This window comes from Myotis yumanensis, unplaced genomic scaffold (genome assembly GCF_028538775.1).
Source record: "Myotis yumanensis isolate MYYU_CA2020_CCGP unplaced genomic scaffold, mMyoYum1.0.hap1 SCAF_2, whole genome shotgun sequence".
Classification (NCBI taxonomy): Eukaryota; Metazoa; Chordata; class Mammalia; order Chiroptera; family Vespertilionidae; genus Myotis; species Myotis yumanensis.
This window is the reverse complement of record NW_027223753.1, coordinates 72,087,121-72,112,194: the sequence shown is the minus strand read 5'-3', so window position 1 is coordinate 72,112,194 and position 25,074 is coordinate 72,087,121. Positions and strand designations below refer to the sequence as shown.

The 25,074-nt window shown below is 39.3% G+C and overlaps 1 protein-coding gene across 1 annotated transcript; it reads left to right on the top strand.

Moving 5' to 3' along the window:
• The first annotated feature begins 4,770 nt into the window (after window positions 1-4,770).
• Window positions 4,771-23,718, top strand: DNTTIP2 (deoxynucleotidyltransferase terminal interacting protein 2). The gene is made up of 7 exons (XM_070405631.1): window positions 4,771-4,876; window positions 5,778-7,381; window positions 9,083-9,221; window positions 13,848-13,943; window positions 15,781-15,945; window positions 17,679-17,788; window positions 22,712-23,718. Exons 1-7 carry the CDS (start codon window positions 4,805-4,807, stop codon window positions 22,803-22,805), a joined length of 2,280 nt encoding a protein of 759 aa, XP_070261732.1. The 5' UTR covers window positions 4,771-4,804; the 3' UTR covers window positions 22,806-23,718.
• The last annotated feature ends 1,356 nt before the right edge of the window (window positions 23,719-25,074 follow it).

Here is a 25,074-nt window from a genome sequence, read left to right as displayed (position 1 = left end):
CTTCCCCACATCTTACACATGCTCATGTCCCCTTGGATGAAGGCTTCTGAAACGCCTGCTCTTCCCCCCCCCCCCACCCCCCATTCCCTTATTGTTCCTTTTGGAGCCGAAGTTTCCCAGGAAAGTGCAGAACAGGCTGACTCAGGACAGTAAAGATACTGAGTCCCAGACACAGGGCCACTCCCAGGGTGAATGGATTCTGGTACCCACGAAGCAGAGTGCTCTCAGGGCCTCCTCTCCAGACTCTCCCTCCCTCTGTCCCCGGGGTTATGAGAAAATCAACCAAGCATTTCAAGAAAGAAAGAATCACCTGGCAAGACCATGCTCAACTGTGAAGCCTAAGTAACTGTCCACTTCATCTCCACTGAACATCCTTCTGTTTGTGATGGCCAATGGGCTTTTAATGTGGTTTTCATATCAGAAGTTCACATTGTGATTAACTGGCTTTTCCCCAGAATAAACTCTCAGGCAAGGCGTGTCTACAAGGCTTTAAGGAGTGCATAGACGTGGGTACTAATGGAAATGGATGATAATAAACTTGCTCTCCTGCCATCATGCTTCCTGGCTCCTGTGAAATGTTTCCGCAAGCCAAATTCTCAGGGACGGAAGTCCGAACACTCATTTCCTGGGAGTCACTCCTCCCAGGATTTCTTTAAGTTAATTTGCTAATTTCACTTACCAGAAAGCCTTTGCCACGTGTGACTGGAGTAAGTTGTCATTATGGGTGTGAGTACACATGCGGCACAGCACAGGGGGTTGCACTCAAGTCGTCATCATAGCCTAGTCCGTGTGTGTGTTCTTCACTGCACAAAAAGTCAATTACTTGTCACATTGGGGTTTTTGAGTGTTTGCTTTACGTAAGTGTTGGCTATTTCTATGTTTTAGAAGCCAAAACAGAATTTCCAAAAACAATGAAGGAAACAAAAACATTTCTGCATTTAAAAAAGAAAGACGGCTCATGCACTAAAACTCTCATCTTTTGGTTAATGCCTAAAATTCCAGAGAGCCAATCCTTGATTTAAGGGTTTAATTTGTAAAATATAGACTATCAGACTATCAAGGTAGAGTTTCTCTTTGGGACTGAGTAATAACTACTATATTTTTTAAAATATATTTTATTGATTTTTTTACAGAGAGGAGGGGAGAGGGAGGAAGGGAGAGGGATAAAAAGTTAGAAACATCGATCAGCTGCCTCTTGCACACCCCCTACTGGGGATGTGCCCACAACCAAGGTACATGCCCTTGACCGGAATCGAACCTAGGACCCTTCAGTCTGCAGGCCGACGCTCTATCCACTGAGCCAAACCCGTTAGGGCATAACTACTGTATTTTTATACTTATCTAAAAGTGAGAATACTGTATTTGCTCCAAATTGACTTTGGGTAAAGAGGGTAGCCTGCTTGCAAACCAGAGAAAGTAGAAATAGGGAAACAGGACACACCTGGTAAGTACACATAAAACAAACACAGAACCTACTGATGGTAGGCTAGCTCAATTTCCTCAGATTACGAATATGTACTGACATTTTAATTTTGGTATTTGTTTTTTGACCTTTTTAGATTATAATGTTTGGGATTTTGTCTGTTTTACTTTAAGGGGCCATGCTTGCAAGTGAATATTACAAATTAATTTTCAAATACTCTCCTAATTTTCTAAACCTACTCCTGTGATCTATTTTTATGTATTTGCTCATGTTAACATAAAAACATTCAAACCTGTAAAGAATTTCTGTGAGTGTTTTAAATCAATCTGTCGACAATGGCTGGGGAGCAGAATCTCAATGGATCGGGAAAATGCTCTGGAGAATGGTAGTTTTACACCTTGTTTTATACATTACAATCGAAGAGATGTAAGTGGATTACATGAAATCCCTTGGTGATAGATTAGGGAGGTAGGAAAAAGCAAAGGTGGGGGCAGGGGACCTCTGGGATTGGATAAAAAGTAAAATGATAGACACATACTTCTTTTACTTAGGTGGGTATAGGATAGTTAACAGTCAACAATTAACAACAATAATGAAGAAATTTATAGTCTCAAGTCCTGGTGCCCAGGCATATTTGGTTGTGCTCTGAGGGGGTCCTGAAAAAGGGAAATTATAAGTTACCCTGACATTTCACAGGTATGTTATCTTAGATACAAAAAGACAATAGGCTCAGTTAAGGTACAGATTGACTTTTGTCAGGGAAGATACTGGCCTAGGACATAAACTATAAACTGCTTTTAGTTAAAGTTTTATTTCAGACCATCCTTTGTGGTTACTTAGGTCTTTGAGTTCGCAAGACTGCCAAGAAGGCCTTCCCTGAGCTTGTCAGTTTAGCATGTGGCCCTTTTTTCATCCACACTCATGTTAAAGTTTTTGTAAAGATTAAATGGGTTAACACATGTAAAGCACTGAATACCCAGGATATAGTAAGTGCTCAATACTATGATTGATGCTGTTATCTTCTGCTGCTTTGACCTTCAATATGTTCACTTTCCTTCCTCTACCTTCTCTTCAGTCTAGCCTATTTCCTCTTCTGTTTTTACTGCTTACATAGTCTCACTGCTACATGGCTCAAACAAAATTCCTTCTTTTTGCTCCTCACCACATTCCCCACAAGAACCAATCTAAACTTTTCCCATTCTTGAGCAGATGAATGTTCTTATATAGAAAATTGGAGTTATCAATCCAAAATCCCCTTCTCTTTTCTTCTCAACACTTTAATTTCCCTGCATTCACATTCTCCTCTCTGCTTCAAATATTAGTTCTCCCCTCCTGCATCAAAGGCAGGAGTATTCTTCTGTGGCTTCTACGCCCTCCATCTCTATTTTTTTATTCTATTCTTCATTTGGGATTAGGCTTGTCAGCAAATAACAGAAAATCACCAAATAACACTGGCTTCAAAAAAGACAAGTGTTTTTCTCAGGTGAAACAGATCTAGAAGTAGTCTGTTTAAGACTGACATGGCAGCTCCACCCATTGTCTGGCACCCATGCTTTTTTCTTTCTCGCGCCTCTGCCATCACTAAAGTGGCACAAACCTGCTGCTTGCAAACCAGATAGCACACATTACTTTTCAGGGTGTAAAATAAAGTTAAAGAAGGCAAGGGAAGACCTCGCCAGTTTGGCTCAGTGGATAGAGCGTCAGCCCACAGACTGAAGGGTCCCGGGTTCCATTCTGGTCAAGGGCAAGTACCTTGGTTCCAGGTTCTCCTGCCCTGGTCAGGGTGCATGCATGTGTTTTTGTGTTTCTCTCACATTGATGTTTCTGTCTCTCCCTCTCCCTTCCACTCTCTCTAAAAATCAATGGATGAATATCCTCAGGTGAGGATTAACAAAACAACAACCAAAAAAAAAAAACAAAACAAAGAAAGAAAGAAAGAAAGAAAGAAAGAAAGAAAGAAAGAAAGAAAGAAAGAAAGGAAGAAAAAAGGAAAGGAAGACATCCTCTCTTTTAAGATGTCCCTTAAGTGATGGATGCAGACAACAGGGGGTGAGGGTGAGGGCAGGACTGGAGGGACGAGGGGACAATGGGGGGGGGGGATAAGGATACATTTGTAATACCTTAATCAATAAAAAAATACATAATAATAATAAAAATACATAATAAAAAAGATAATCTAAAAAAAAAAAAGATGTCCCTTAAGAACTACACAACACTCAATGTATATGTAATTGCCCCAAATTTAGCCACATCTGGCTGCAAGGGAAACAGTGAAAGGAGCTATTTAGCTGAGTGGCAGTGTGCCACTGAAAAATCTGTGTTTTGTAAAGGGGGAAGGGGAAGGTTTTCTGTTATAAAAGAATACATTTAGTGAGGCACTCATCCTTTCTCACTTCCAACAATATCCATCTTCTTTAATCCCTTTCCATTCCCCTCAAACATTCTAGCTCTCCACCCTTCATCCTAAAATAAATCCAAAAGCTTCTATTGTCTTTCTCTTCCCTTCACTGCAAGAAATTTTTTATCACTCTCCTCACAATTTCTTTAACATTTCTTCTTTTCTGCTTATTCCCAATCCCGAGTCACCATCTCACCTTTAGGTCATATACCTGCCTAACTAGTCTGAGTTCCTGGGAAATGTAACATACACATCTTTACCCCAACCAATTCTTTAAATGTTATTTCTATTTAACTTCACAAATAATACAAGAGTGATTGTTTTTTTTTTTGTTTTTTTTTTCGCTAAAAGTATTACAAAGTGTATTACATAAGTGTCCTTTTTTCCCCCCCCGCCCTTGACAGACCCCTGCCCTCCCTTACCCCCCAGTGTCTTATGTCCATTAGTTATGGTTATATGGATGCATACCAGTCCTTCGGTTGATCTCTTAATCCCCTCCCTCCTCCCCCCCAACCCAAGAGTGATTGTTTTTTTAAGAAAGTATACGTAAAGAGACATATGTACTACTACTTGTAATACCTTAAACAATAATAAAAAAAAAAAAAACACGTAAGCAAAATTTTAAAAAAGTATACGTAATGCAAACGTCTCTTTCGGCCACACCTCAGGCTACATGAAAACCTTTAGAATTTGCCGAACCAGTGAAAGAATGGATGGAGGAGGGGAAACGGGAACGCAGGCCTCCGTCACTGCGAGTGTCACCGCCCCACAACGTGGGGCAAAAGGATGGTGCCCGAAGTGAACGCTAAACCCCGCGCCCTCGGGGATCCCAGGGAATCGCCGGAACTCGGCTGGCGGGCGGAGGTAGGGAAGAGATTCTCGCGAGATCAGGAATTCTCGCGGGAACCGCGAGCGAGGCCTTTGTCTGACGCACTTCCGTGGCTCCGGAACCGACACGGGCCAGGTGGTTGCCAGCCGGTGAGATGGTGGTCACCAGGTCGGCGCGGCCTCGGGCCGACATCCAGGCTACGTCGCCTGAAAGCTCCAGGCAGAAGGTAGGAAATAGCGAGGCTCCCTCTTTTCTGCTCGCCGCTTCGCAGATTGGCGCCCGGGGAGGGGGCGGGGGGCGGCGGCCCTGATGCTGGAGCAGCGGGACGAGCCTGCCGCGCGGGGCTGCGTACCGGCCGCCGCCGAGCCTGTCACTTCCTCTGCTGTCTTTAAGGCGGTCCTTAGTGTGGGACCGAGAGGTTAGTTAACTTGCTTTGGGTGGTTCAGCTCAAACCTTTTAACTTTACTGTTAACACCGTAGTAAGGATTTGTTTTGGCCACCAAGCGTGAGCTAATTGAGCGGGTGTGAAGGGCGCCTTTTCTCATGGTAGGGGGTGGGAGGCTGACGGAGACCCCCCACAGCACCTCCGTTGGGCGTGGGGAGGTCGGCGGTGATGCCGCCTGGCGGCTCTCGGTGGCGCTAGTTGTCGCTCCCTCTGATTCTGGGAGGAAGGAAAACGAACGTTAATTCTCTTACGTAGGTAAAGGTAAGGGCAGCGACCAGTTCTATTGGTGTGTGTTCCTAAACCTGTCTTTGCTCGGAGTTAATAGTCTCCTTATTCCCTCTCCCCCATATGTTTCGGAATATAGGTCCACCTAGAATATTTGACATTTTTAGGTGTAGAAATATTTTCTTTTCAGTTATTATTATCATTATTACTTTGCTCTCTAAAGACAGAGTCAAGGACTTGGGTGAGGCGAATGAAGCAGGGCCCTGCAAATGCAGGGACAGATACAGTATATAAGTTTTTAAAATAATGGATGGCGGTGTTGGGTTTTGTGTTCATCTAGTTTACCGAGTTTTTTTTTAGTGCTGTCTTAAAATTTGCTCCTGAGGGTAGTGCCTCACTCACCTCGCCCTTGTCCTAGCCCTCCCTAAATTAACAGTGTGCATTCTCTGGCTTACAGAATTCTGCTGAAAGAATTCAAGCGAATCCAAAAGGCAGGAAGGAATCTCCATCTGATGACTCAAGAACTGCTGAATCACAGGGCAATAGGAAACAAAGTCCAATCCCTAAAACTCCTAAAACTGGGACAAGAAAGAGCAGAACTAGAGCCTCATTATCAGAAATGAACAAACCAGCTACTGATGGAGAGACCTCTGAAGCAGATTCAAATTGTTGTTCTGTATCTGAGCCCCAGGATTCCATTTTAAGAATAACTAGGAGAAGGCAAATCTTAGTTCCATGCACCCCAGTGTCCAGTGTTAAGAAAAGGCTGAAAATAACTTCAATAAGTGAGTCTCATACTGAAGAAGAAGTCTCTGAAGCAGAATCGCATGTTTCAGGTGTTTCTAGAATTGTGCCTTCTACAAGAACCAGAAGTAAGGCTAAATCCCTAACAGATCCAAGCCAAGAATTACATTCGGAAGCTATTTCTGATGCTGAATCATCATGCTCAGAAATTTCTACATTTTCTGGAATTGCAACTAGAACAACGAGGAGTATGCAGAGGAAATTACAGGCACAAACAGAGAAGAAAGATACTAAAATTATACCAGGAAATGAAAAGCAAATGATAAACTCATCTATGAATTCAGATACTAGACAAACTTCTTGTTTACAAGCCAGATCTCTTTCTCAGATAAATAAGTCAAATATCTCTAATGAAATCTGTAATGATTTTGATGATTCCTTCCATGGAAAGTCTGGAAAAAAACCAACAGTGCAAAAATGCCAACGTCTTAATAAAAAAAAGGAAAAACAGGCTAATGTTGCACCTCTCAAAGAAATAACAAAGCAGAATTGTAAGAGTTTAGATGAAGAAGCTGAAGGAATGATAGATAAGGAGAAAGAAATTAATGAGGAAAATCCTGAGTTGAAGAGTTTTCCTGAACTTCAGGACACTGGCCTTCAGCAGTTAATTTCTGAGAGGCATTCAACCCCCCAAAATAACAAAACTACATCAAAGCCCTCAAGTCTGAACTCTGAGGCTATAATGAAATCATTAGCTCAAACATTTGCAGTTGTGGAAATAGACAGATGGACTGAAGAGAGAAAGAGCACCATAAAAAGAAGTGACTTCACATCTAGTGATGGTGGTGGTAGTGATGAAGAAGAGTGCACAATTATAGCTGATAGTGAAGACATGAATGAAGAAAGAGATGTAGATTTTGAGTGTGATACCAAACTGTACAAGTCTGAGCTCAACACATCTCAGGATGATTCTGTTTTATTACTTCTCAGCAGTGATGAAAGCCAGCAGTCTGAAAACAGTGAGATTGAAGAGGACACTATGTGTTTTGTTGAAAATAGTGTCCAAAGGGGGTCATTACATGGAGATTCAGAAAATAAGTTATCTGACAATGCATTGTTTGTAATTGACACAACTCCTGGATTAAGTGCTGATAAAAATTATTACTTGGATGAGGAAGACAAGGTAAGTGAGGTTGCCACTGAGGAAGAAGAAGAAGAGGAGGAGGATGAAAAAAGTGAAGAACCATCAGACCAAGATGAAAATGAAGATGAGTTTAGTGATGAAGACGACTTACTAAATGGCACAAAGTCTAAACTGTAAGTCTTGCCTTTATTTAAAATAAGTTTTTGATACATATTTCAAGTGGTTAATTTACCATTAAAATATTAAGAAGCCAGGGAATTGAGGAAATTATTGTCTCGAGTTCTATATGGAAGAGCTCTTTTTTTTTAATTTTAATTTTTTAAAAATATATTTTATTGATTTTCTACAGAGAGGAAGGGAAAGAGATAGAGAGTTAGAAACATTGATGAGAGAGAAACATCGATCAGCTGCCTCCTGCACATCCCCCACTGGGGATGTGCCTGCAACCCAGGTACATGCCCTTGACCGGAATCGAACCTGGGACCCTTCAGTCCAAAGGCTGACGCTCTATCCACCGAGCCAAACCCGTTTTGGCTGGAAGAGCTCTTTTATCCAGCATTTCCTTCATCTCTCTGGATGCCTATGTTAATCATATTTTTCCCAACAATGATAGCTAAAAGTGCTTCTTTTGGTGATATATTAAAAATCATCTGTTAGTATTTTCCTGCATGATTGTTAATAGCAATGTAAAAGGGAAGAAAATAATTTATTTTTTACTATATATTGATTGTAGAGAAGTTGAAAAATAAAAGCCATCTATCAACCACTGAAAGGCATTGATGTTTAGGGCTACTTCTTTAGTTTCTTTTTCTCTGCTTTAAATTTGTTTTTCCCAAGTACAGGCCCTGGTAGCAGTGTATCCACAAAATACAGGCATCCTTATAAGGAATTACATATTAATGGATGCCTAGTGAAATCAGTCTGAGGATAGATAGGCTCAGGCATTTTTTATTTTTTAAAAGCCATGGTTCTCTGTAGTAGTATAATTACAATGTACATTCAGGGTTGAGAATTTCAAGACACTGCAATAGAATGATTTCACTTTCCACTAAAGGTTGATTATCAAAACTTTTAGCTGCTCAGTTTATATGAATAATTAGGAAAGAAAGTGACTGTAAGTCCAAATATACTTGCTTATAAAAAGGACCTTTCAGTAATATAAAGTAGAAATTCTCATTACATTAATACAGTAGGACTCCCCAGCCCAACAGCAGAAGAGTCTAATTTGTTAGGTCTGGGGAAAGACATTTTTTTAAAAGTTCCTGTGGGAAATATGGATGCTCATCTGTTTAAAACTTCCTTGGTTTAGCGGCACTACCAAATGCCTTTGGTTACCCAGAATATTCTAAGTTTGGATAACTTGGAAATTCAGAGTAGAATAACCTGTCTTTCTCATTGGTTTTATTTTTAATTTTTATCAGAGTTACTATCTTCCTGTATTATCTCATTCGTTTTAGAGATGAAAGTTTGTACGTTTATTCATTCACTACCTATATATGAAGTTGAGCCAAATTGCCAGAGGCAACTCATCTTCTTTTCTGTAATTCTTTTCTTTATAAAAATCCTGTTAAGAAAATCAATCGTTATATTATATGGCCTTAATCCTCTTAAAGAAAATCTAAGGAATAAATTTGCATGTGCTACCAAAAAAACTTTTGCTTAATTCATTATTCATCCCTGAATTTTTTTCTTAATGTCTTTTACTAGATTATGTATTTGTTCAGTTTTTCAAAACTTCATTCTAAAGATAAGAATTTGTTTTGGTCGTTGACAGTAAAGGGGGAGAGAAGGGGAAAAAAGAAATTTTGAAATAGTCTCAATTGTTTCCATTTTGATTTAATTACTTGATCTTTAAGTGATCATTTCTCTTTCAGTCTGAAGTTGACAAGCAGCACCATAGACCCTGGTCTGAGTATCAAGCAATTGGGTGGTTTGTATATAAATTTTAATGCAGACAAACTACAATCAAACAAGAAAACCCTAACACAGATCAAGGAGAAAAAGAAAAATGAGGTAAGTTACATAGAACTAGCCAATTACTTCTAGAAATGATTAGTCCTTGATAAGAGACCAATTTTCCTACAGTGAAATCATATCAAGCCTGCTGTGCTCCTTTATTCCTTTTTTCCAGAATAATCGTCACTCTTTTTTATGAAGTCCTAGCTGCAAAGGATGACTCTCTTGCACCCACCAGTTATGTCCCACGGGGAGTTGTATTTTCTTCTCTTTTCTTGCTATACTTTTAGTTCTTAACTGTTCTGGACTGTGATGAGAATCTGAAGACTGTGAGTGCCTGCCTCCCTCACTAGGAAAAGACTTAAAATTGTACATTTAATTTCAGAAGAAAATTATAGGGTAGGTAATCTCCAAATCCTCAGCTTTAGCCGTCCCTTGCATAGCTTCACATTTGTATTTTCTAGCCTTGTGCATCTTCAGGTCTTTCTTCAAGACTTTAAATCCAGGTGCCTGTAGTCTGTTCTTTACATGTGCTCAGGCACTTGACCTCACTAATTGCCCTACTTCTCTATTCTCTGCCTGAACCAGCTCCTTCTTTTGTATTCTCTATCATGGTTAATGATGCCAAAATCTTTCCATTTTGTAATCAAAAATCCTAGGCTATAAGGCTTCTTACATACTTTCTACTCTGTTTCCTCCTTTCACCCCACTGTCACTGGCTCATGCAGGCCTTTAGACTACTGCAATAGCCTTCTTACTCATTGTTCTTCAAGCTATTCTCCATACTCTGCTAGATTTCCTAAAAACATAAATCTGAGCATTATACTCTGTTGAAGTCTTTCAGTGGTTCCTCAGAGCTTTTAATGTGCCTTTATTCCTCCAACTCTATTCACTTGCTGCGTTCTTGCCATCGAAGACTGCTAGTTACCTAACATACCTTGATCTTTCCCAGGCTAATACAGAGATAGATCACTGTCTTTGAGAAACATTCTTTGATCCTAGTGCTTCCCCTAACCTCCTTTGTGCTTCTGCAACATCCAGTATTGATCGGATCCATTATTAATCGTTATATGATTGTTATTTTATTGTCTTTTATATTTATATTCCTAAAACAGGATTTCTCAACCTCAGCAATATTTGCATTTTGGAATGGATAATTCTTTATTGTGGGAGAGTGTCTGCGCATTATAGGATGTTTAGCAGCAGACTTGGCCTCTACCCACTAGATGCGAATAGCATCCACACCCCACACCATATGCACACACATTTACAAACACCAAAAATGTCGTCAGACATTGCCAATTGCACCCAATGGAGAACCACTGTCTTAAACCCTAGTATGGTACTTGACACACAACAACTTCTTAATAATTTGTTAAATGGCTTGCTCTCTTTTCTGAGTGATAGGAATGTCTAGACTGCTACTGTACTACCCAGAAACTTCTGAGCCTAAACCTGAATTGGGTATGTCTGAATTGATAATTGATAATGTCAAATGTTATTGACCAAATTAATATATGCGTATTTCCTATGAACTAATTTGAGGACAAAGGAGTAGTCTTTTTTAGTTCTTGCACTGGGGGAAATTACTAATTACCCTAAGGCTTCTTTTAGTCACATAAATGGTATTTATTATAATATTTAATCCTAGGCAAAAAGACAAAAAATGCAGAAGTAATATAGGAAAGATTAACAGATTTGACTGACTACACAAAATTTTAAAACTTAAGCAGTTAAAAACACCTTAAAGACAAGTAAAGGACTACATTCATATCACTAAGATACAAAGTACATTTCTACAAATTAATAACACAATCCTAACTTAAAATGAAAAAAAAACCACAAACAAAACAAAAACAAAAAACTACAGGCATTCCCACAAAAGAGGACTTGATGTGTAAAGATGATCAACAGCAAATGAAAATAGCCAAGAGACACCACTGACAACATACAAGAAGATAATACTCAGTGTTGGTGACAAAATAAAAAGATAAGGGCCCTGATTAACTGTTGGTAGGAGTTTATACTATTTGAATGCAAGCAATTTAGCATGACCTGTAAAATTTTTAAATAACACATTTTGGAATTTGTTTTACAAAAGTAATCACAAGTGTGCAGAGGTGGTGTTTATAATGATTAATGGAAATATGTTTAATAGAAACTGTTAAAACGAAATGTCAGAAGGAAACCTGTGGTGTGTATCAGCTATTAAGAAAATTGTTCATCTGTGTATAAGTTGACATTTAAAGATCATCCGAGATACACTGAGTTGCAAAAAGCAGATTTGTCTAGATAGGATGATCTCATTAGTATAACATAAAAAGTATATGTTGTTGAATCAAAATCTGTATCATGTACTTAATAGTCTAGCTAGCCTGTCTCCTCAGATTACAAGCTGTTTTACCAACATCAGAAGAACTTACTAAAAACCTGTCAGGTTTTCTTCAGGGATTTCAAGAGCCATTGTGGCATTGTTCCCATTGTCTTTATTTTCCAGTTGTTTGGTGCAGGTGGCTGGTTGCACACCAATAAGTACAAGTGGACACAATGTAAATCCAATGTGTGCAAATTCAGATTAGTAAAAGAAAGTTGAACTGATCGATTTCATAGATTTCCTAAAAAAAACCCTTCAATTTGCTTTCTAAAACATTTTTATAACAATAAAAGCATAATATGCTAATTAACTGGACATCCTTCAGGATGACCTTCTGGATGAAGCCAGGGCTGCAAGGGAAGTCTGGATCCCGGGTGCCTGCCAGCGGTCTGAGGGAAGCCTGGGTCCTGAGTTCCAGAGGGAAGCCACTGCCGGCAGCCAGGGGAAGGAAGGCCTACTCTTGCACAAATTTCGTGCATTGGGCCTCTAGTTGTAATATATTTTACAAATTTAAAGACAGGTACAACTTTGCAGTAGTATGTGCATAAAGAAGGTTAATATAGCCCAGCCAGTGTGGCTCAGTGGTTGAGCATTGACCTATGCACCAGGCGGTCACCGGTTTAGTTTCCTGGTCAGGGCATATGGTTATGTTGCAGGCTCTATCCCCAGTGGGGGGTTGTGCAAGAGGCAGCTGATCGATGTTGATATTTCTCTCCCTTCGATGTTTGTATCTCTCTCCCCCCTTCCTCTCTCTCTAAAATCAATAAAAACATTTTTTTTTAAAAGGTGAATATATTTGGAGTAGTCTTCAGTCTTTTTTTTTTTTTTAAATCTTTATTGTTTAGATTATTACAGTTCTTCCTCTTTTTTCCCCCCACAGCTCCCCTCCACCCGGTTCCCACCCTACCCTATGCCCTTACCCCCTCTCCCCTGCCACTGTCCTCATCCATAGATGTATGATTTTTGTCCAGTCTCTTCCCACACCCCCCACACCCCTTCCCCCCTGCCCCGGAAATAGTCAGTCCACTCCCTTTCTATGCCCCTGATTCTATTATATTCACCAGTTTATTCTGTTCATCAGATTATTTATTCACTTGATTTTTAGATTCACTTGTTGATAGATGCGTATTTGTTGTTCATAATTTGTATCTTTACCTTTTTCTTCTTCTTCCTCTTCTTAAAGGATACCTTTCAGCATTTCATATAATACTGGTTTGGTGGTGATGAACTCCTTTAGCTTTTTCTTATCTGTGAAGCTCTTTATCTGACCTTCAATTCTGAATGATAGCTTTGCTGGATAAAGTAATCTTGGTTGTAGGTTCTTGGTATTCATCACTTTGAATATTTCTTGCCACTCCCTTCTGGCCTGCAAAGTTTCTGTTGAGAAATCAGCTGACAGTCGTATGGGTATTCCCTTGTAGGTAACTGTCTTTCTCTTGCTGCTTTTAAGATTCTCTGTCTTTTGCTCTTGGCATTTTAATTAAGATGTGTCTTGGTGTGGTCCTCTTTGGATTCCTTTTGTTTGGGGTTCTCTGCGCTTCCTGGACTTGGAAGTCTATTTCTTTCACCAGGTAGGGGAAGTTTTCTGTCATGATTTCTTCAAATAGGTTTTCAATATCTTGCTCTCTCTCATCTTCTGGCACCCCTATAATTCGGATGTTGGTACGCTTGAAGCTGTCCCAGAGGCTCCTTACACTATCTTCGTATTTTCGGATTCTTTTTTCGTTTTGCTTTTCTGGTTGGGTGTTTTTTGCTTCTTGGAATTTCAAATCTTTGACTTGATTCTTGCGATCCTCTGGTCTGCTGTTGGGAGTCTGTATAATATTCTTTATTTCAGTCCGTGTATGTTTAATTTCTAGTTGGTCCTTTATCACAACATCGAGGATCTCATTAGATTTCTTGAGGATCTCACTACATTTATCGGCAGTCTCACCAGTCTTTTCGAGGGCCTTACTAAATTTATCGGCGGCTTCTAGACATTTCTTGAAAGACCTTAAAAGTGTGGTTTTGAACTCTATATCCAGCAGTTTGCTTTCCTCCATTTCTGTCATTTGTGTCCTGTTTCTTTGTCTCTGCATTTTTTATGCTTTCTTGGTGCACCCCCTAGTGGTCTTTGTGCACAGTCTTGTTGTAGTTAAGCCTTGATTGTTGTAGGTAACACTGGGGGTGGGGGGGGATTTGACCTCCAGGCTAACTGGCTGTGAGAATCTAGTCTTCAGTCTTGAGAGATGTTTCCATAATAAGGCAAAAAATGATGAAAAAGTAATATGACATTTTGAAGTTTTAAAACAAATTTAATATTTTTATAGATTATGCAGAAAGCCATCATTACTCCTGATTTTGAAAAAAACTACTGTGTCCCACCTTATCGTGAATCAAAACATCAGCTTCAAAAACAACGCAGAGTAAGTACAGTGGCTCATTATTTAGAATATTTAGATATATTCAGCTCATATATGACACTAGAGGCCCGGTGCATGAAAATTCATGCACTGGAGGTGGGGGGGTCCCTCAGCCTGGCCTGCCCCCTCTCACAGTCCAGGAGCCCTCGGGCGGGAGGCGACCCGGCGATCAGATGAAGGCAACGCCCCATCACAGCCCAAGCATCGGTTGGCCCTGGTTACCTGAGGCCTAGGCGGCTGGACAGCTGACATCTGAGGCTTACCTGTGCCTTGGGCTGGCCATGGGCGTCTGGGGGGCTCGGGACTGGGGGTCTCTGTAGGCAGGCACGCGGAGCGGCTGGGCCCATCTGGGGGCCGGCCTGACCTTGCTGCGCGCCTGCTGCCCCAGTGGGGCTGAGGGGATGGGTGCTGCAGTTAATTAGCATATTCCCTCTATATTAGATAGGATGATTATACAACTAAAATTTTTTTTTTTTGGAAGAAAATTGTTACAGATACCTAAGGGCTTATAAAATGTGGTTCCATAAACATATTTTATATGGATTTTCACAAAGTGAAAGTGCACTGAGTGGTGCACATAGATATAACTTTTTTCCTTAAAAACTGACAATTACCATGTAAGATCACTATCTATTCCTCTTGGCTTATGGGTACCATTCACTAAAGGCCAAGAACTATTTGTCTGTTGCAGGCTATTGTAGGGAACTTAATGTAGCCAGCTAAAAATCTAGTTTATTTAGTCTACCAAATGAACTGGTTTCTTTAGTAAAATACGGAGCGGGGCGTTGCTTCTATCTGACATTTCAACTGATAAGCATAAAGAAGTTATCAAGAGAGTTTGCAGGAAATTTAAGGAAGGTGCTCCAATAATGTCACTAATTTGAAACACCTAGGCACATGGTAGATACTAAATAATATTGGTTGTATGAATGAAACAAAAAATTAAATCACTTGCTAGGAGTTTTTAAAAGAATAATTTTTTTAATATGTTTTTTAAATTGATTTTAGAGAGAGATAATATATCAATCAATTGCCTCACATATGCACCCTGACCAGGACTGGACCTAAAACCTGGGTATGTGCCCTGACCAGGAATTGAATTGGCAACCTTTTGGTGCATGGGATGAGATGCTTAACCAACTTAGCCACACTGGCCGGGGCTAATTTGTTATTTTTATTTTTTTGATATATTTTTATTGATTTCAGAGAGGAAGGGAGAGAGAGAGATAGAAACATCAATGATGAGAGAGAATCATTGATTGGCTGCCTCCTGCATGCCCCCCACTGGGAATCAAGCCCGAAACCCTGGCATGTGCCCTGACCGGGAATCGGAACTATGACCTCCTGGTTCATAGTTCAACTCTCAACCACTGAGTCACGCTGGCCAGGTTATTTTTATTTTTTAAGAAGTAATACAAATTTCTGGACTGTTGGAGTGAGTGACTTTGAGATACCTGAGTGGCTGAATAAAAGTGTTAATGTTTACATATAAACTTCAGAAGCAAAAATGTTTTTATACATTATCTCTTACGTAGACTATTTTAGACAATAGAAATTAAAGCTGTGGGTTTTTCTCCCAGTAAGTCAGCAAAATTAAATTTAAAGGAGCCCTCATTTTTGACATCGGTAATGCTTTTCCTAATTTACTAGAGAGATTACTTTTTGTGGTTTCATTCCTTTTATGCAAGATAATCTGGAGACTAATACATTCTGTAAAGTAACACCTTATTTGTTTTAATTAATGAAATTTTCTGTATGTACAATTTGGGGGGAAATAAGGTAAAGTTTATACACTTTATTAAAGTTAGAATATTGTTTATTTTTGAAATCTGAATTTCAGAAAGAGCGACAAAAAACAGCAGGCGATGGCTGGTTTGGTATGAAAGCTCCAGAATTAACAGATGAACTAAAAAATGATCTCAAAGCACTGAAGATGAGAGCTGGCATGGACCCAAAAAGGTTTTATAAGAAAAACGATAGGGATGGCTTCCCTAAGTACTTCCAGGTATGAAGCAAACAGAATAACGGTGGTGACGTTCTGTGGATTTTAGCTTTGAAAGCATTAAAGTGTGACCTTTCTGTTCACTCTTAAGATAGATGAATATTTGCAATGCACATCTGCTCAGGCCATATAATAATGGCCAGAACCCAATTCAGACAGCCACCAGCTTGTAATGGCTTTCCATAGAGAGAAACAGTGTTGCAGACGGTAACTAGGTTCCTACATCAGCTCTCTAAAAGTTGTGGAACCTAAAGGTGGGTGTTCCATCCATGAATACTACTGGCCTATGAGCAAGAATTCTTACAAAATGGAGGGGGAAGGAGGAAATCATTTGTACCAACTCTTCTTTTCAAGGTAGAGTGATATCCCCAGGCAAATAGAAAATAAGTTAAAAATTGGTTTTCAAAGTATTTTCAGATGAAAGTCCAATGGAGTCATCCTCTGGAGCTCTCAAATTCATTTTGTTCTTGACTACCTTTCATGTCACTCATCTGGATTATTAATTAGACTAGTCTGCCCTCCCTTCTAGTACATCCTCCATATTGTAGCCAGTTATTCTAAAAAGGGGCAATCTGTTCAGTGATAGCACAGATATCACTTAATGATACCTTCAGTGATTCTTTGTGACCTTGATAGGTCCCTTCACAATCTGCACCCAAACCAGTTCACCAGTCCTCACTTTGTCACATAGCCCTCTTATGTGCGAACACACACAACTACTCAGTCTTCTTGGAATATGCAGACTGTTTGGCATTTGACTTTGCCTGTGCTTGACTCTGCCATGTTTGCTTTTGAAATTTTACCCATATAAAACCAAGCTAAAATGTCATCCTTTGTGAAACCTTTATCTCTCTTGGACATAATTGGTCACTCAGTTTTTAGAGCATTGTGATCTTTTGTTCAGCATAATACTGTGTTATGCTTTAATTTTGTAGTTACCTGTCTGTGAATCTTCCTTCTAAGACTGGGTTACTCACTGCCAGGGACTATATGATCTTTATCTTTGTTTCCCTATACCTAGGACAGTGCCTGGCACATAGTAGACACTCGGTAAAATTTACTTGTTTGAATCTATGAACTAATGCAGAATGGTCAATAAGAAGGTTCTAAGCTGGCAGCATTTATGATAATCTAGGACAGTGGTTCTCAACCTTCCTAATGCCGCGACCCTTTAATACAGTTCCTCATGTTGTGGTGACCCCCAATTTCATTGTTACAAATTGAACATAATTAAAGCGTAGTGATTAATCACAAAAACAATATGTAATTATGTATGTGTTTTCCGATGGTCTTAGGCGACCCCTGTGAAAGGGTCGTTTGACCCCAAAGGGGTCGCGACCCACAGGTTGAGAACCGCTGATCTAGGAGATCAAATAGGTGGGAAGTAGAATTTCTGTGTTGATTTCATTAATTTGGGAAGCTAAAACAAAAGTTTATATTACCTGTCCCACTTTTTTTCTCTAATTACACTGTTCATCAAGAATTTACTGTACTGTCTAGCACTAAATTATATAAGGAATTTGGGGTTTATTATAAACTAATGACGAAATGTCATTAGGACCTAATGGAGATTGAATAGGTGATTTATTTTTGCTCTTAAAAATGAACTTTAATGTTGGTGTAATGTATGCTTATGTTTTTCATTTCTTTAAATACATTTTGTAAGAGCTACTCTGAAATAAGAAAGCAACATTGCATTCAGGTGTCACATGACTTATTTTATCAATTGCTCATAGATTGGAACCATTGTTGACAATCCAGCTGACTTCTACCATTCACGAATTCCCAAGAAACAAAGGAAGAAAACTATTGTGGAAGAATTGCTGGCTGATTCTGAGTTTAGAAGGTAAAGGAATTTATGTTTCGCTTTATAATATGTATGCTTTCCTTTACAATATGCATAAACTTAAAATTTCAGATATTTTTAAATGCTTTATTTTAGCATGCCTTCTCAACAGTAGCGCTACTTACATTTTGGATGGGATAATTCTTTATTAGGAGGGACTTTCATGTGCATTGTAGGATGTTTATCAGCCTCCTTGGCCTCTTCCCACTACATGCCAGTAGCAATACCCTATTCATAAAACAAAGTGTCATCAGACATTTCCAAATGTCCCCTGCAAGGCATAAGCATTCCCAGTTTAGAACTGCTTAGGGAGAAGATAGAAATATTGGACTGGCTAGAGATGAATGAGCCTGCTAAGAAGACTAGAAAGAATAGCCAAGGGGCCATTAAGAAAACCAGGAGGGCACAATGACATAGAAGTCAAGGAAAGAGAATGTTTTAAGCAAGTATAAGCCAGAGGGAGTGATTAACAGAAATGCTGCTGAAAGATAAGGACTAAAAACTTCCTTTGGATTTAGTTACAGTAATTGGCAGGGGCTTTAGGGGAGTGATAGGGAAGAAAACTGGAGAGTGAGTTGAAAGTGAAGAAATGGCATAGTCGTTGTGGCTTAATGGTTGAGTGTTGAACAAGAGGTCACTGTTCGATTTCAGGTCAGGGCACATGCCCAGGTTTTAGGCTTGATCCCCAGTAAGTGGCGTGCAGGAGGCAGCCGATCAATGATTCTCTCTCATCATTGATGTTTCTATCTCTCTCTCCCTCTCCCTTCCTCTCTGAAATAAATAAGAAAAAAAATATTTTTTTTAATAAAAAGAAAGACATTTAAGACATCTCAACAATTTAAAAAAAGAAAATGAAGAAATGGACACAACTCTTTGAAGTTCTGTTGTGAAGAGGAAGAGAGAGGCAGGGCTAGTAGATGTGGACTTAAGAGGATTTTTTAAAGTTGGGAACAATTTGAATATGTTTAAAGCTCCTTGAAGCAGCTATGTATATATTATAGGAGATTTAAAAGCATATCTGCTAAAGTCCCAGATTGGTTTAATAGCAAAAGTGAAAATATTTATCAAGGGTTCTAAAAATAATATAGATTGTGGGTATGGAAAATGTTATGGAAGCTATTTAATGAGTCTGGGTAATGGTAAAAATTTGGAAATAAGCACTGTCAACATTGCTGTGATTTCTGAGATTGCCATCATCAAGATTACAAAATACAGCTCAATTTTATCCACAACATATGGGTAACACTTAGGTATTAGAACACTAAAGAATAATCTATATATATAAATAGCCAGGATCTGTAACATCCAAAACGACCGAAGTCTCGACCAAACACCGGAAGTCAGGCATGCTGGGTTGCCATGGCACCTCAGCCGAGGCTACCTGGCACTGACTGCCGAGGGGGCTGCGATCAGGCCCGGACAGAGGCTGGGAGAGAAAAGCAGGGTCTGATCGCAGCCCCTGTAGCAGTCAGTGCTGGGTCAGCGTGGTGGAAGTCACTCCTGCAGTCAGAATGTTCAGAATGAGCCTCACCAAAGTGTGTCTCAGTGGTTGTAGATTTTTGAGCTAAGGGCAATTTTAGCTTCAGGCTCAAGTGAAAATTCTGCCCCTCCCTTTACCTAAAAAAAATTGAATTAGAGGCCTTGCCCATAATAACACTTATCATAATAAAAGGCTAATATGCAAATAGACCGAACAGCAGAACGACCAGTCGCTATGACATGCACTGATCACCAGGGGGCAGATGCTCAGTGCAGGAGCTGTCCCCTGGTGGTCAGTGTGCTCCCACAGGGGGAGCGCCGCTCGGCCAGAAGCCAGGCTCATGGCTGGCTAGCACAGCAGTGGTGGTGGGAGCCTCTCCCGCCTCTGCGGCAGCACTAAGGATGTCCGACTGATGGCTCAGGAACATCCCCTGAGGGCTCCCAGACTACGAGAGGGTGCAGTCCAGGCTGAGGGACCCCCCCCCACCAGTGCATGAATTTTGTGCACTGGGCCTCTAGTCTTGGAATAAATAAGTTGGGGCAGTAACCTAGAAATGTAGTAGAATGAAGTATATAAAAGGGTAATATACTAATTAGACTGAGAGACCTTCTGGACAAAGCCATGGTGGTGGAGCCGAGGCAGAGGCAGAGGCAGTTAGGGGCAATCAGGGAAGTTGGGAGTGATTAGGCCAGCCGGGGGGGGCGGGGGGGGGGGGGCAGTTGGGGGCAAGCAGGGCAGCAGGGGGGGCAGTTGGGGGTGAGCAGGTTGGCAGGGGGAGAGGCAATCAGGCCAGTGGGGGGGCAGTTGGGGGTGAGCAGGCCGGCAAGCGGGGGAGGGCAGTTGGGGACGAGAAGGCCGGCAAGGGGGGCAGTTGGGGACGAGAAGGTCAGCAGGCAGAGTGGTTAGGGGTGATCAGGCAGGCAGGCAGGCAGGTGAGCAGTTAGGAGCCAGTGGTCCCGGATTGCAAGAGGCATGTCTCCCGGGGGGTCTCAGATTGGAGAGGGTGCAGGCCGGGCTGAAGGACACCCCCCACCCCACCCCCGTGCACAAATTTCATGCACCGGGCCACTAGTGAAGTATAAAATTGCAAGTTAGAGGTTGTCATATCAGCTCATTGTTTACCATACCTCAGTCATTGAATACCATTTTCACAATGTTACACAATTATCTGTGTACTGCTTACTTTATTTTAAAAGGAAGGAGACTTTATATTGCTACTGTAAATGAGTTTATTAATTATATTTTTCTATATACATTAAGATAAAATACATTACTTAAAATGAATATTGTCTGTTTTATCACTGAAACTTACATGCCACAATGTGTGGAACACTCTGATGGAAGTTTTTTTTTTTTATTTTTTAATTAAATCTGCATTGTTTAGATTATTACAGTTCTTCCTCTTTTTTCCCCCCACAGCTCCCCTCCACCCGGTTCCCACCCTACCCTATGCCCTTACCTCCCCTCCCCTGCCACTGTCCTCATCCATAGATGTATGATTTTTGTCCAGTCTCTTCCCACACCCCCCACACCCCCCCCCCCCCCCCTGGAAATAGTCAGTCCACTCCCTTTCTATGCCCCTGATTCTATTATATTCACCAGTTTATTCTGTTCATCAGATTATTTATTCACTTGATTTTTAGATTCACTTGGTAGATGTGTATTTGTTGTTCATAATTTGTATCTTTACCTTTTTCTTCTTCTTCCTCTTCTTAAAGGATACCTTTCAGCATTTCATATAATACTGGTTTGGTGGTGTTGAACTCCTTTAGCTTTTTCTTATCTGTGAAGCTCTTTATCTCACCTTCAATTCTGAATGATAGCTTTGCTGGGTAAAGTAATCTAGGTTTTAGGTTCTTACTATTCATCATTTTGAATGACGGAAGTTTTAATCCCCTCTACCCTGGCTCAATAGGTTGTCTGACCACTTTGGGAAAGAGAACTTTACAGAATATATTTAATGCATCAGATGTTCATTAGTAGGAATGTTCTGGGACAGAAAAAAAATGTGCTTTTCTTTGTTATGTGGTTTTTTGTTTTAATTCATTTTTTTCAAATTATTTTTATTGATTTTAGAGAGAGAGAGAGGAAGGTAGGGAGAGAGAGCAAGCGAAACATCAATTTGTTGTTCCACGTATCTGTTCATTCAATAGTTGATTCCTGTATGTACCCTGACCAGGGATCGAACCCACAACCTTGACTTGTTGTAATGATGCTTTAATCAACTAAGCTACCTGGCCGGGGTTGGCTTTGTTTCATTTTTAATCTAACCTTAGATTTGTTAGAAAGTCTGTATAAGTTGTGTTTTGGGGATAGAATGGGCTATAAAGTTGTAAAGGCTTTAAATAGCTTCTGTTTTAGAGAGAATTTTAGCTAATCCTTGAGTTTAGTAATGTGATAACAGATTTATTTAACACAGTGAATGTGCTTTAGAACAAAGGAATTTTGTATGTTTAGAGAATTTAACTTTTCATAATTAACTGTGGACTGACAACTTCTAGCTACCACAGCATTATTTTTCTGCAATAAATTGTGCTTCTGTGTTTCCAAAGCCCAATGGGGAAATACAGTCTATAGTAGCAATTCTCTGGTCTTTACACTCTGAAGAATTATTGAAGACCCAGAGAACTTGTGTTCTGTGGGTTACATTTATCAATATTTATCATAGTGGAAATTAGAATTTAGAAACTTTAAGAATATTTATCAATTCATTTTAAAGTAATAAACCCATTACACATTAATATATTTTCATGAACAAAACAAAAATAATGAAATTTAGATCTCTTTATGTCTGGCTTAAAGACATTTGGAGCCTCATATCTGCTTCTGTGTCAGTCTGTTGTGATACAACACATTGTGTAGCCTCAGGAAAACTTCCCTGTACACTCATGCGATAGGCAACGATGTCTTAGTATACTTGTAAAATAGTGTTTACCTAATGGACTCCTGGAAGGGTCTCATTCCCAGACCATATTTTGAAAACCATTGGTCTTTGGTATATTTCTTAAGGTTCTAAGAAGTATATTTGTGAGTTTATAGGTAAATGCAAATTTTTTGTTTTACTTAGTCCTTCTATTTTATTTACATTTTTTATCCCACAAAAATATTTAAAGCATTTGATATTAGCTGGATGTAGTGCATGAGTTTCTAGTGACTGAAAGTTTTCAAAAACTTTCCTCTATAGTTGCCATTTTTTCTCACTAGCTTATAAACTCCATGAGGGCAGGGACTTTGACCTCTGGTTCACTCCTCTGTCCCCAACTCCTAGTATGGCTCCTTACACATGATGGAACTTAGTACAAATGTGATGAATAGATGGTAAAAATGCACACACAAAATATTTGAGATTTAAAAGCAGGCTCTACCTCCCAAAAATGTTACATTGACTTCTAAAGTTTGATTTGTCATACTTCAGAACTTAAAAGTTTGGTTTTTATTTTTAGATATAACCGAAGGAAGTACTCAGAGATCATGGCTGAAAAAACAGCAAATGCAGCAGGAAAGAAGTTCCGAAAGAAGAAGAAATTTCGCAATTAAGATTCACCAAGCAAGCCACAGTATTTTACCTCGCCCCTTTATTTATTTACTAAAGATGTCTTTCAAAACTAACACCATCACAAAAAATTAACATAGACTGGCCCTATTTATTTATAGGGGTTTTTCTGTTTGGAAAAGTTGATTTGAGTGAGATTCGATCATGTGCACCTTGGAGTAAAAGTAGATGCGTCTACAAAAGTCCCACCCATGCTTAGACCCATAGAGGGGGAAAAAGGAAAAGAACCTTAACAAATTTAATGGACATTTTGTAAAGTTTTCAATGCTTGGTTATTAAAGAAAATTGAATTAAAAGATATTTAGAAAGTATAAAGTTTGTTAACATTCAAAAAACTTTAATGTGATCAAGGATATATGTAACAATATTGTAATTAACAATATTAATTAAAGATGTAGGGGGGCGGGTATATGTAGAGGAGAGATAGTAGACAGGAAATGCTCTTTTGTTGGCTGTAAATTTAGGTCCAAAAAATACAGAGATCTGGACTGAGATACACAGATCTACTTGTAGCCAGTATAAAAGTCATAGTTGAAACCAAAGGAAGGATACAAAAGGACTTAAAAAATAAGGAAGACTACCTAGAAAGATTGGGTTAAAGCTGATGAAAGAAGGACTTTCAAAATACCTTAAGATCTTGAATGATTTCTAAAATAGCCTGTCTTGTTTCAAAATGTTTTTAAGATAGCTTATTAAAAAATGCATACAACACAGCTAGTTTTTTAAGTGAGGAAATTACAGAAAGGAAATTAAGGGTGGAAGAAATTAGATGAAGCCAGGGTGACAGAGATAATAAATATGAGCCATGAACTTTCTAGCATCTAACACAAAAATCAGTTCTGTGTCAGTGTTCTGCCATAAGATAAAAACAACTACTTTAAAGAAACATTCTTATTATTAAGGCCTGAGAAAACGTCCTTGAGTCCTTCCCATAATAATGTGAAAGGAGAGGCAATACTTGGCTATCAAGACCATAAACAGCAGAGTTTTAAGAAAATGGAAAGGGATGGGGGGCAGGGAGGCTGTAAAGAAAATTTCAATAGAACCTTGAGTAAAGTTTTGGAATAAATTCATGGGATCCTACTCTTAGAAATAGGAAGTTAGAAGAAAACATGCTCGTATGAAAAAGACATTTTAATACTATTTCAAGTCAGTCTCAAGCAATGGCAACTATTCAGAATAACTACCAATACCATTTTCAGTTAGGGTTAAAACAAAAAAAAAGACTTTCTAGGTAATCAGTTCCTTAAGCATCTAATTAAAATGTAAAGTTCATCTCATTGTTACACAATTTAAAAGTAAAGAAATGTTTCCTATTTTAAAAGTAAAGAAGGAATGCTTCCACTTACTAATAGTTTCCAAGAAGCAGAGTCAATAGCATGACCTGTAATTAAATGTCATAAGCAGATCAGTGTTTTATCAAAGAAATTAAATACCTTAAAATGAAACGTGAAATAAATTAGGTATGGGAAGTTTCTGAAATGGAAAAGGTTATTAATAAATACTCACTAAACACCAACTATAAGATAAAAACTATTTTAGCCTCAGGTGACTGGTGGTTCATAGTGCATGTTCGTTGCGATTATCACCGCATTACAAATTACCCCAAAAATCAGTGACTCAAAATAACCGTCATTTTCATTGTATCTCATGATTTGATGGGGCTCGGTTTGGTGCTTTTACATGCTATTGAATTAGTAGTATTCAGCTGGCAGCTAAGCAAATCTGGAAGGTTTGAAATGCTTCTCCAACATGTCTGGCACCTTGTAATGTTCTCTTAAAAGTAGGATGATAATTGAAATTTTTCTTAAGTTTAAACAGTATAGCATAAAAATTGCTATAAAACCAAAACAAAACCCACACATTTTGTGTGTCACTGAAGGCTCTAGCATGGTTAAATGGCCTCAGCACGCAGTATTTAGGAAGTTCTTCCCACATACCTCCTTCATAGTCACTCTAAGGCAGTGGTTCTCAACCTTGGCTACACATTAGAATCACCTGGGAATCTTTAAAATCCTGATTTCTGGGCCTCATCCTCCGGAAATTCTGTTTGTTTATCTCTACAGCCTTGCTCCAGATGCACATAATTACAATAACTGTGATATGCCCAGCCAGGTATCATGATGTCATCATATATCCAGAACCAGAAACATCATCTTTCTGAGATGATTAAATAAGCACTTAGCACTCACTGTGCCTGGCACATAACAGGTACTCAAAGGAAAGCTACTATTTCTCTGTTCTCTATCATTC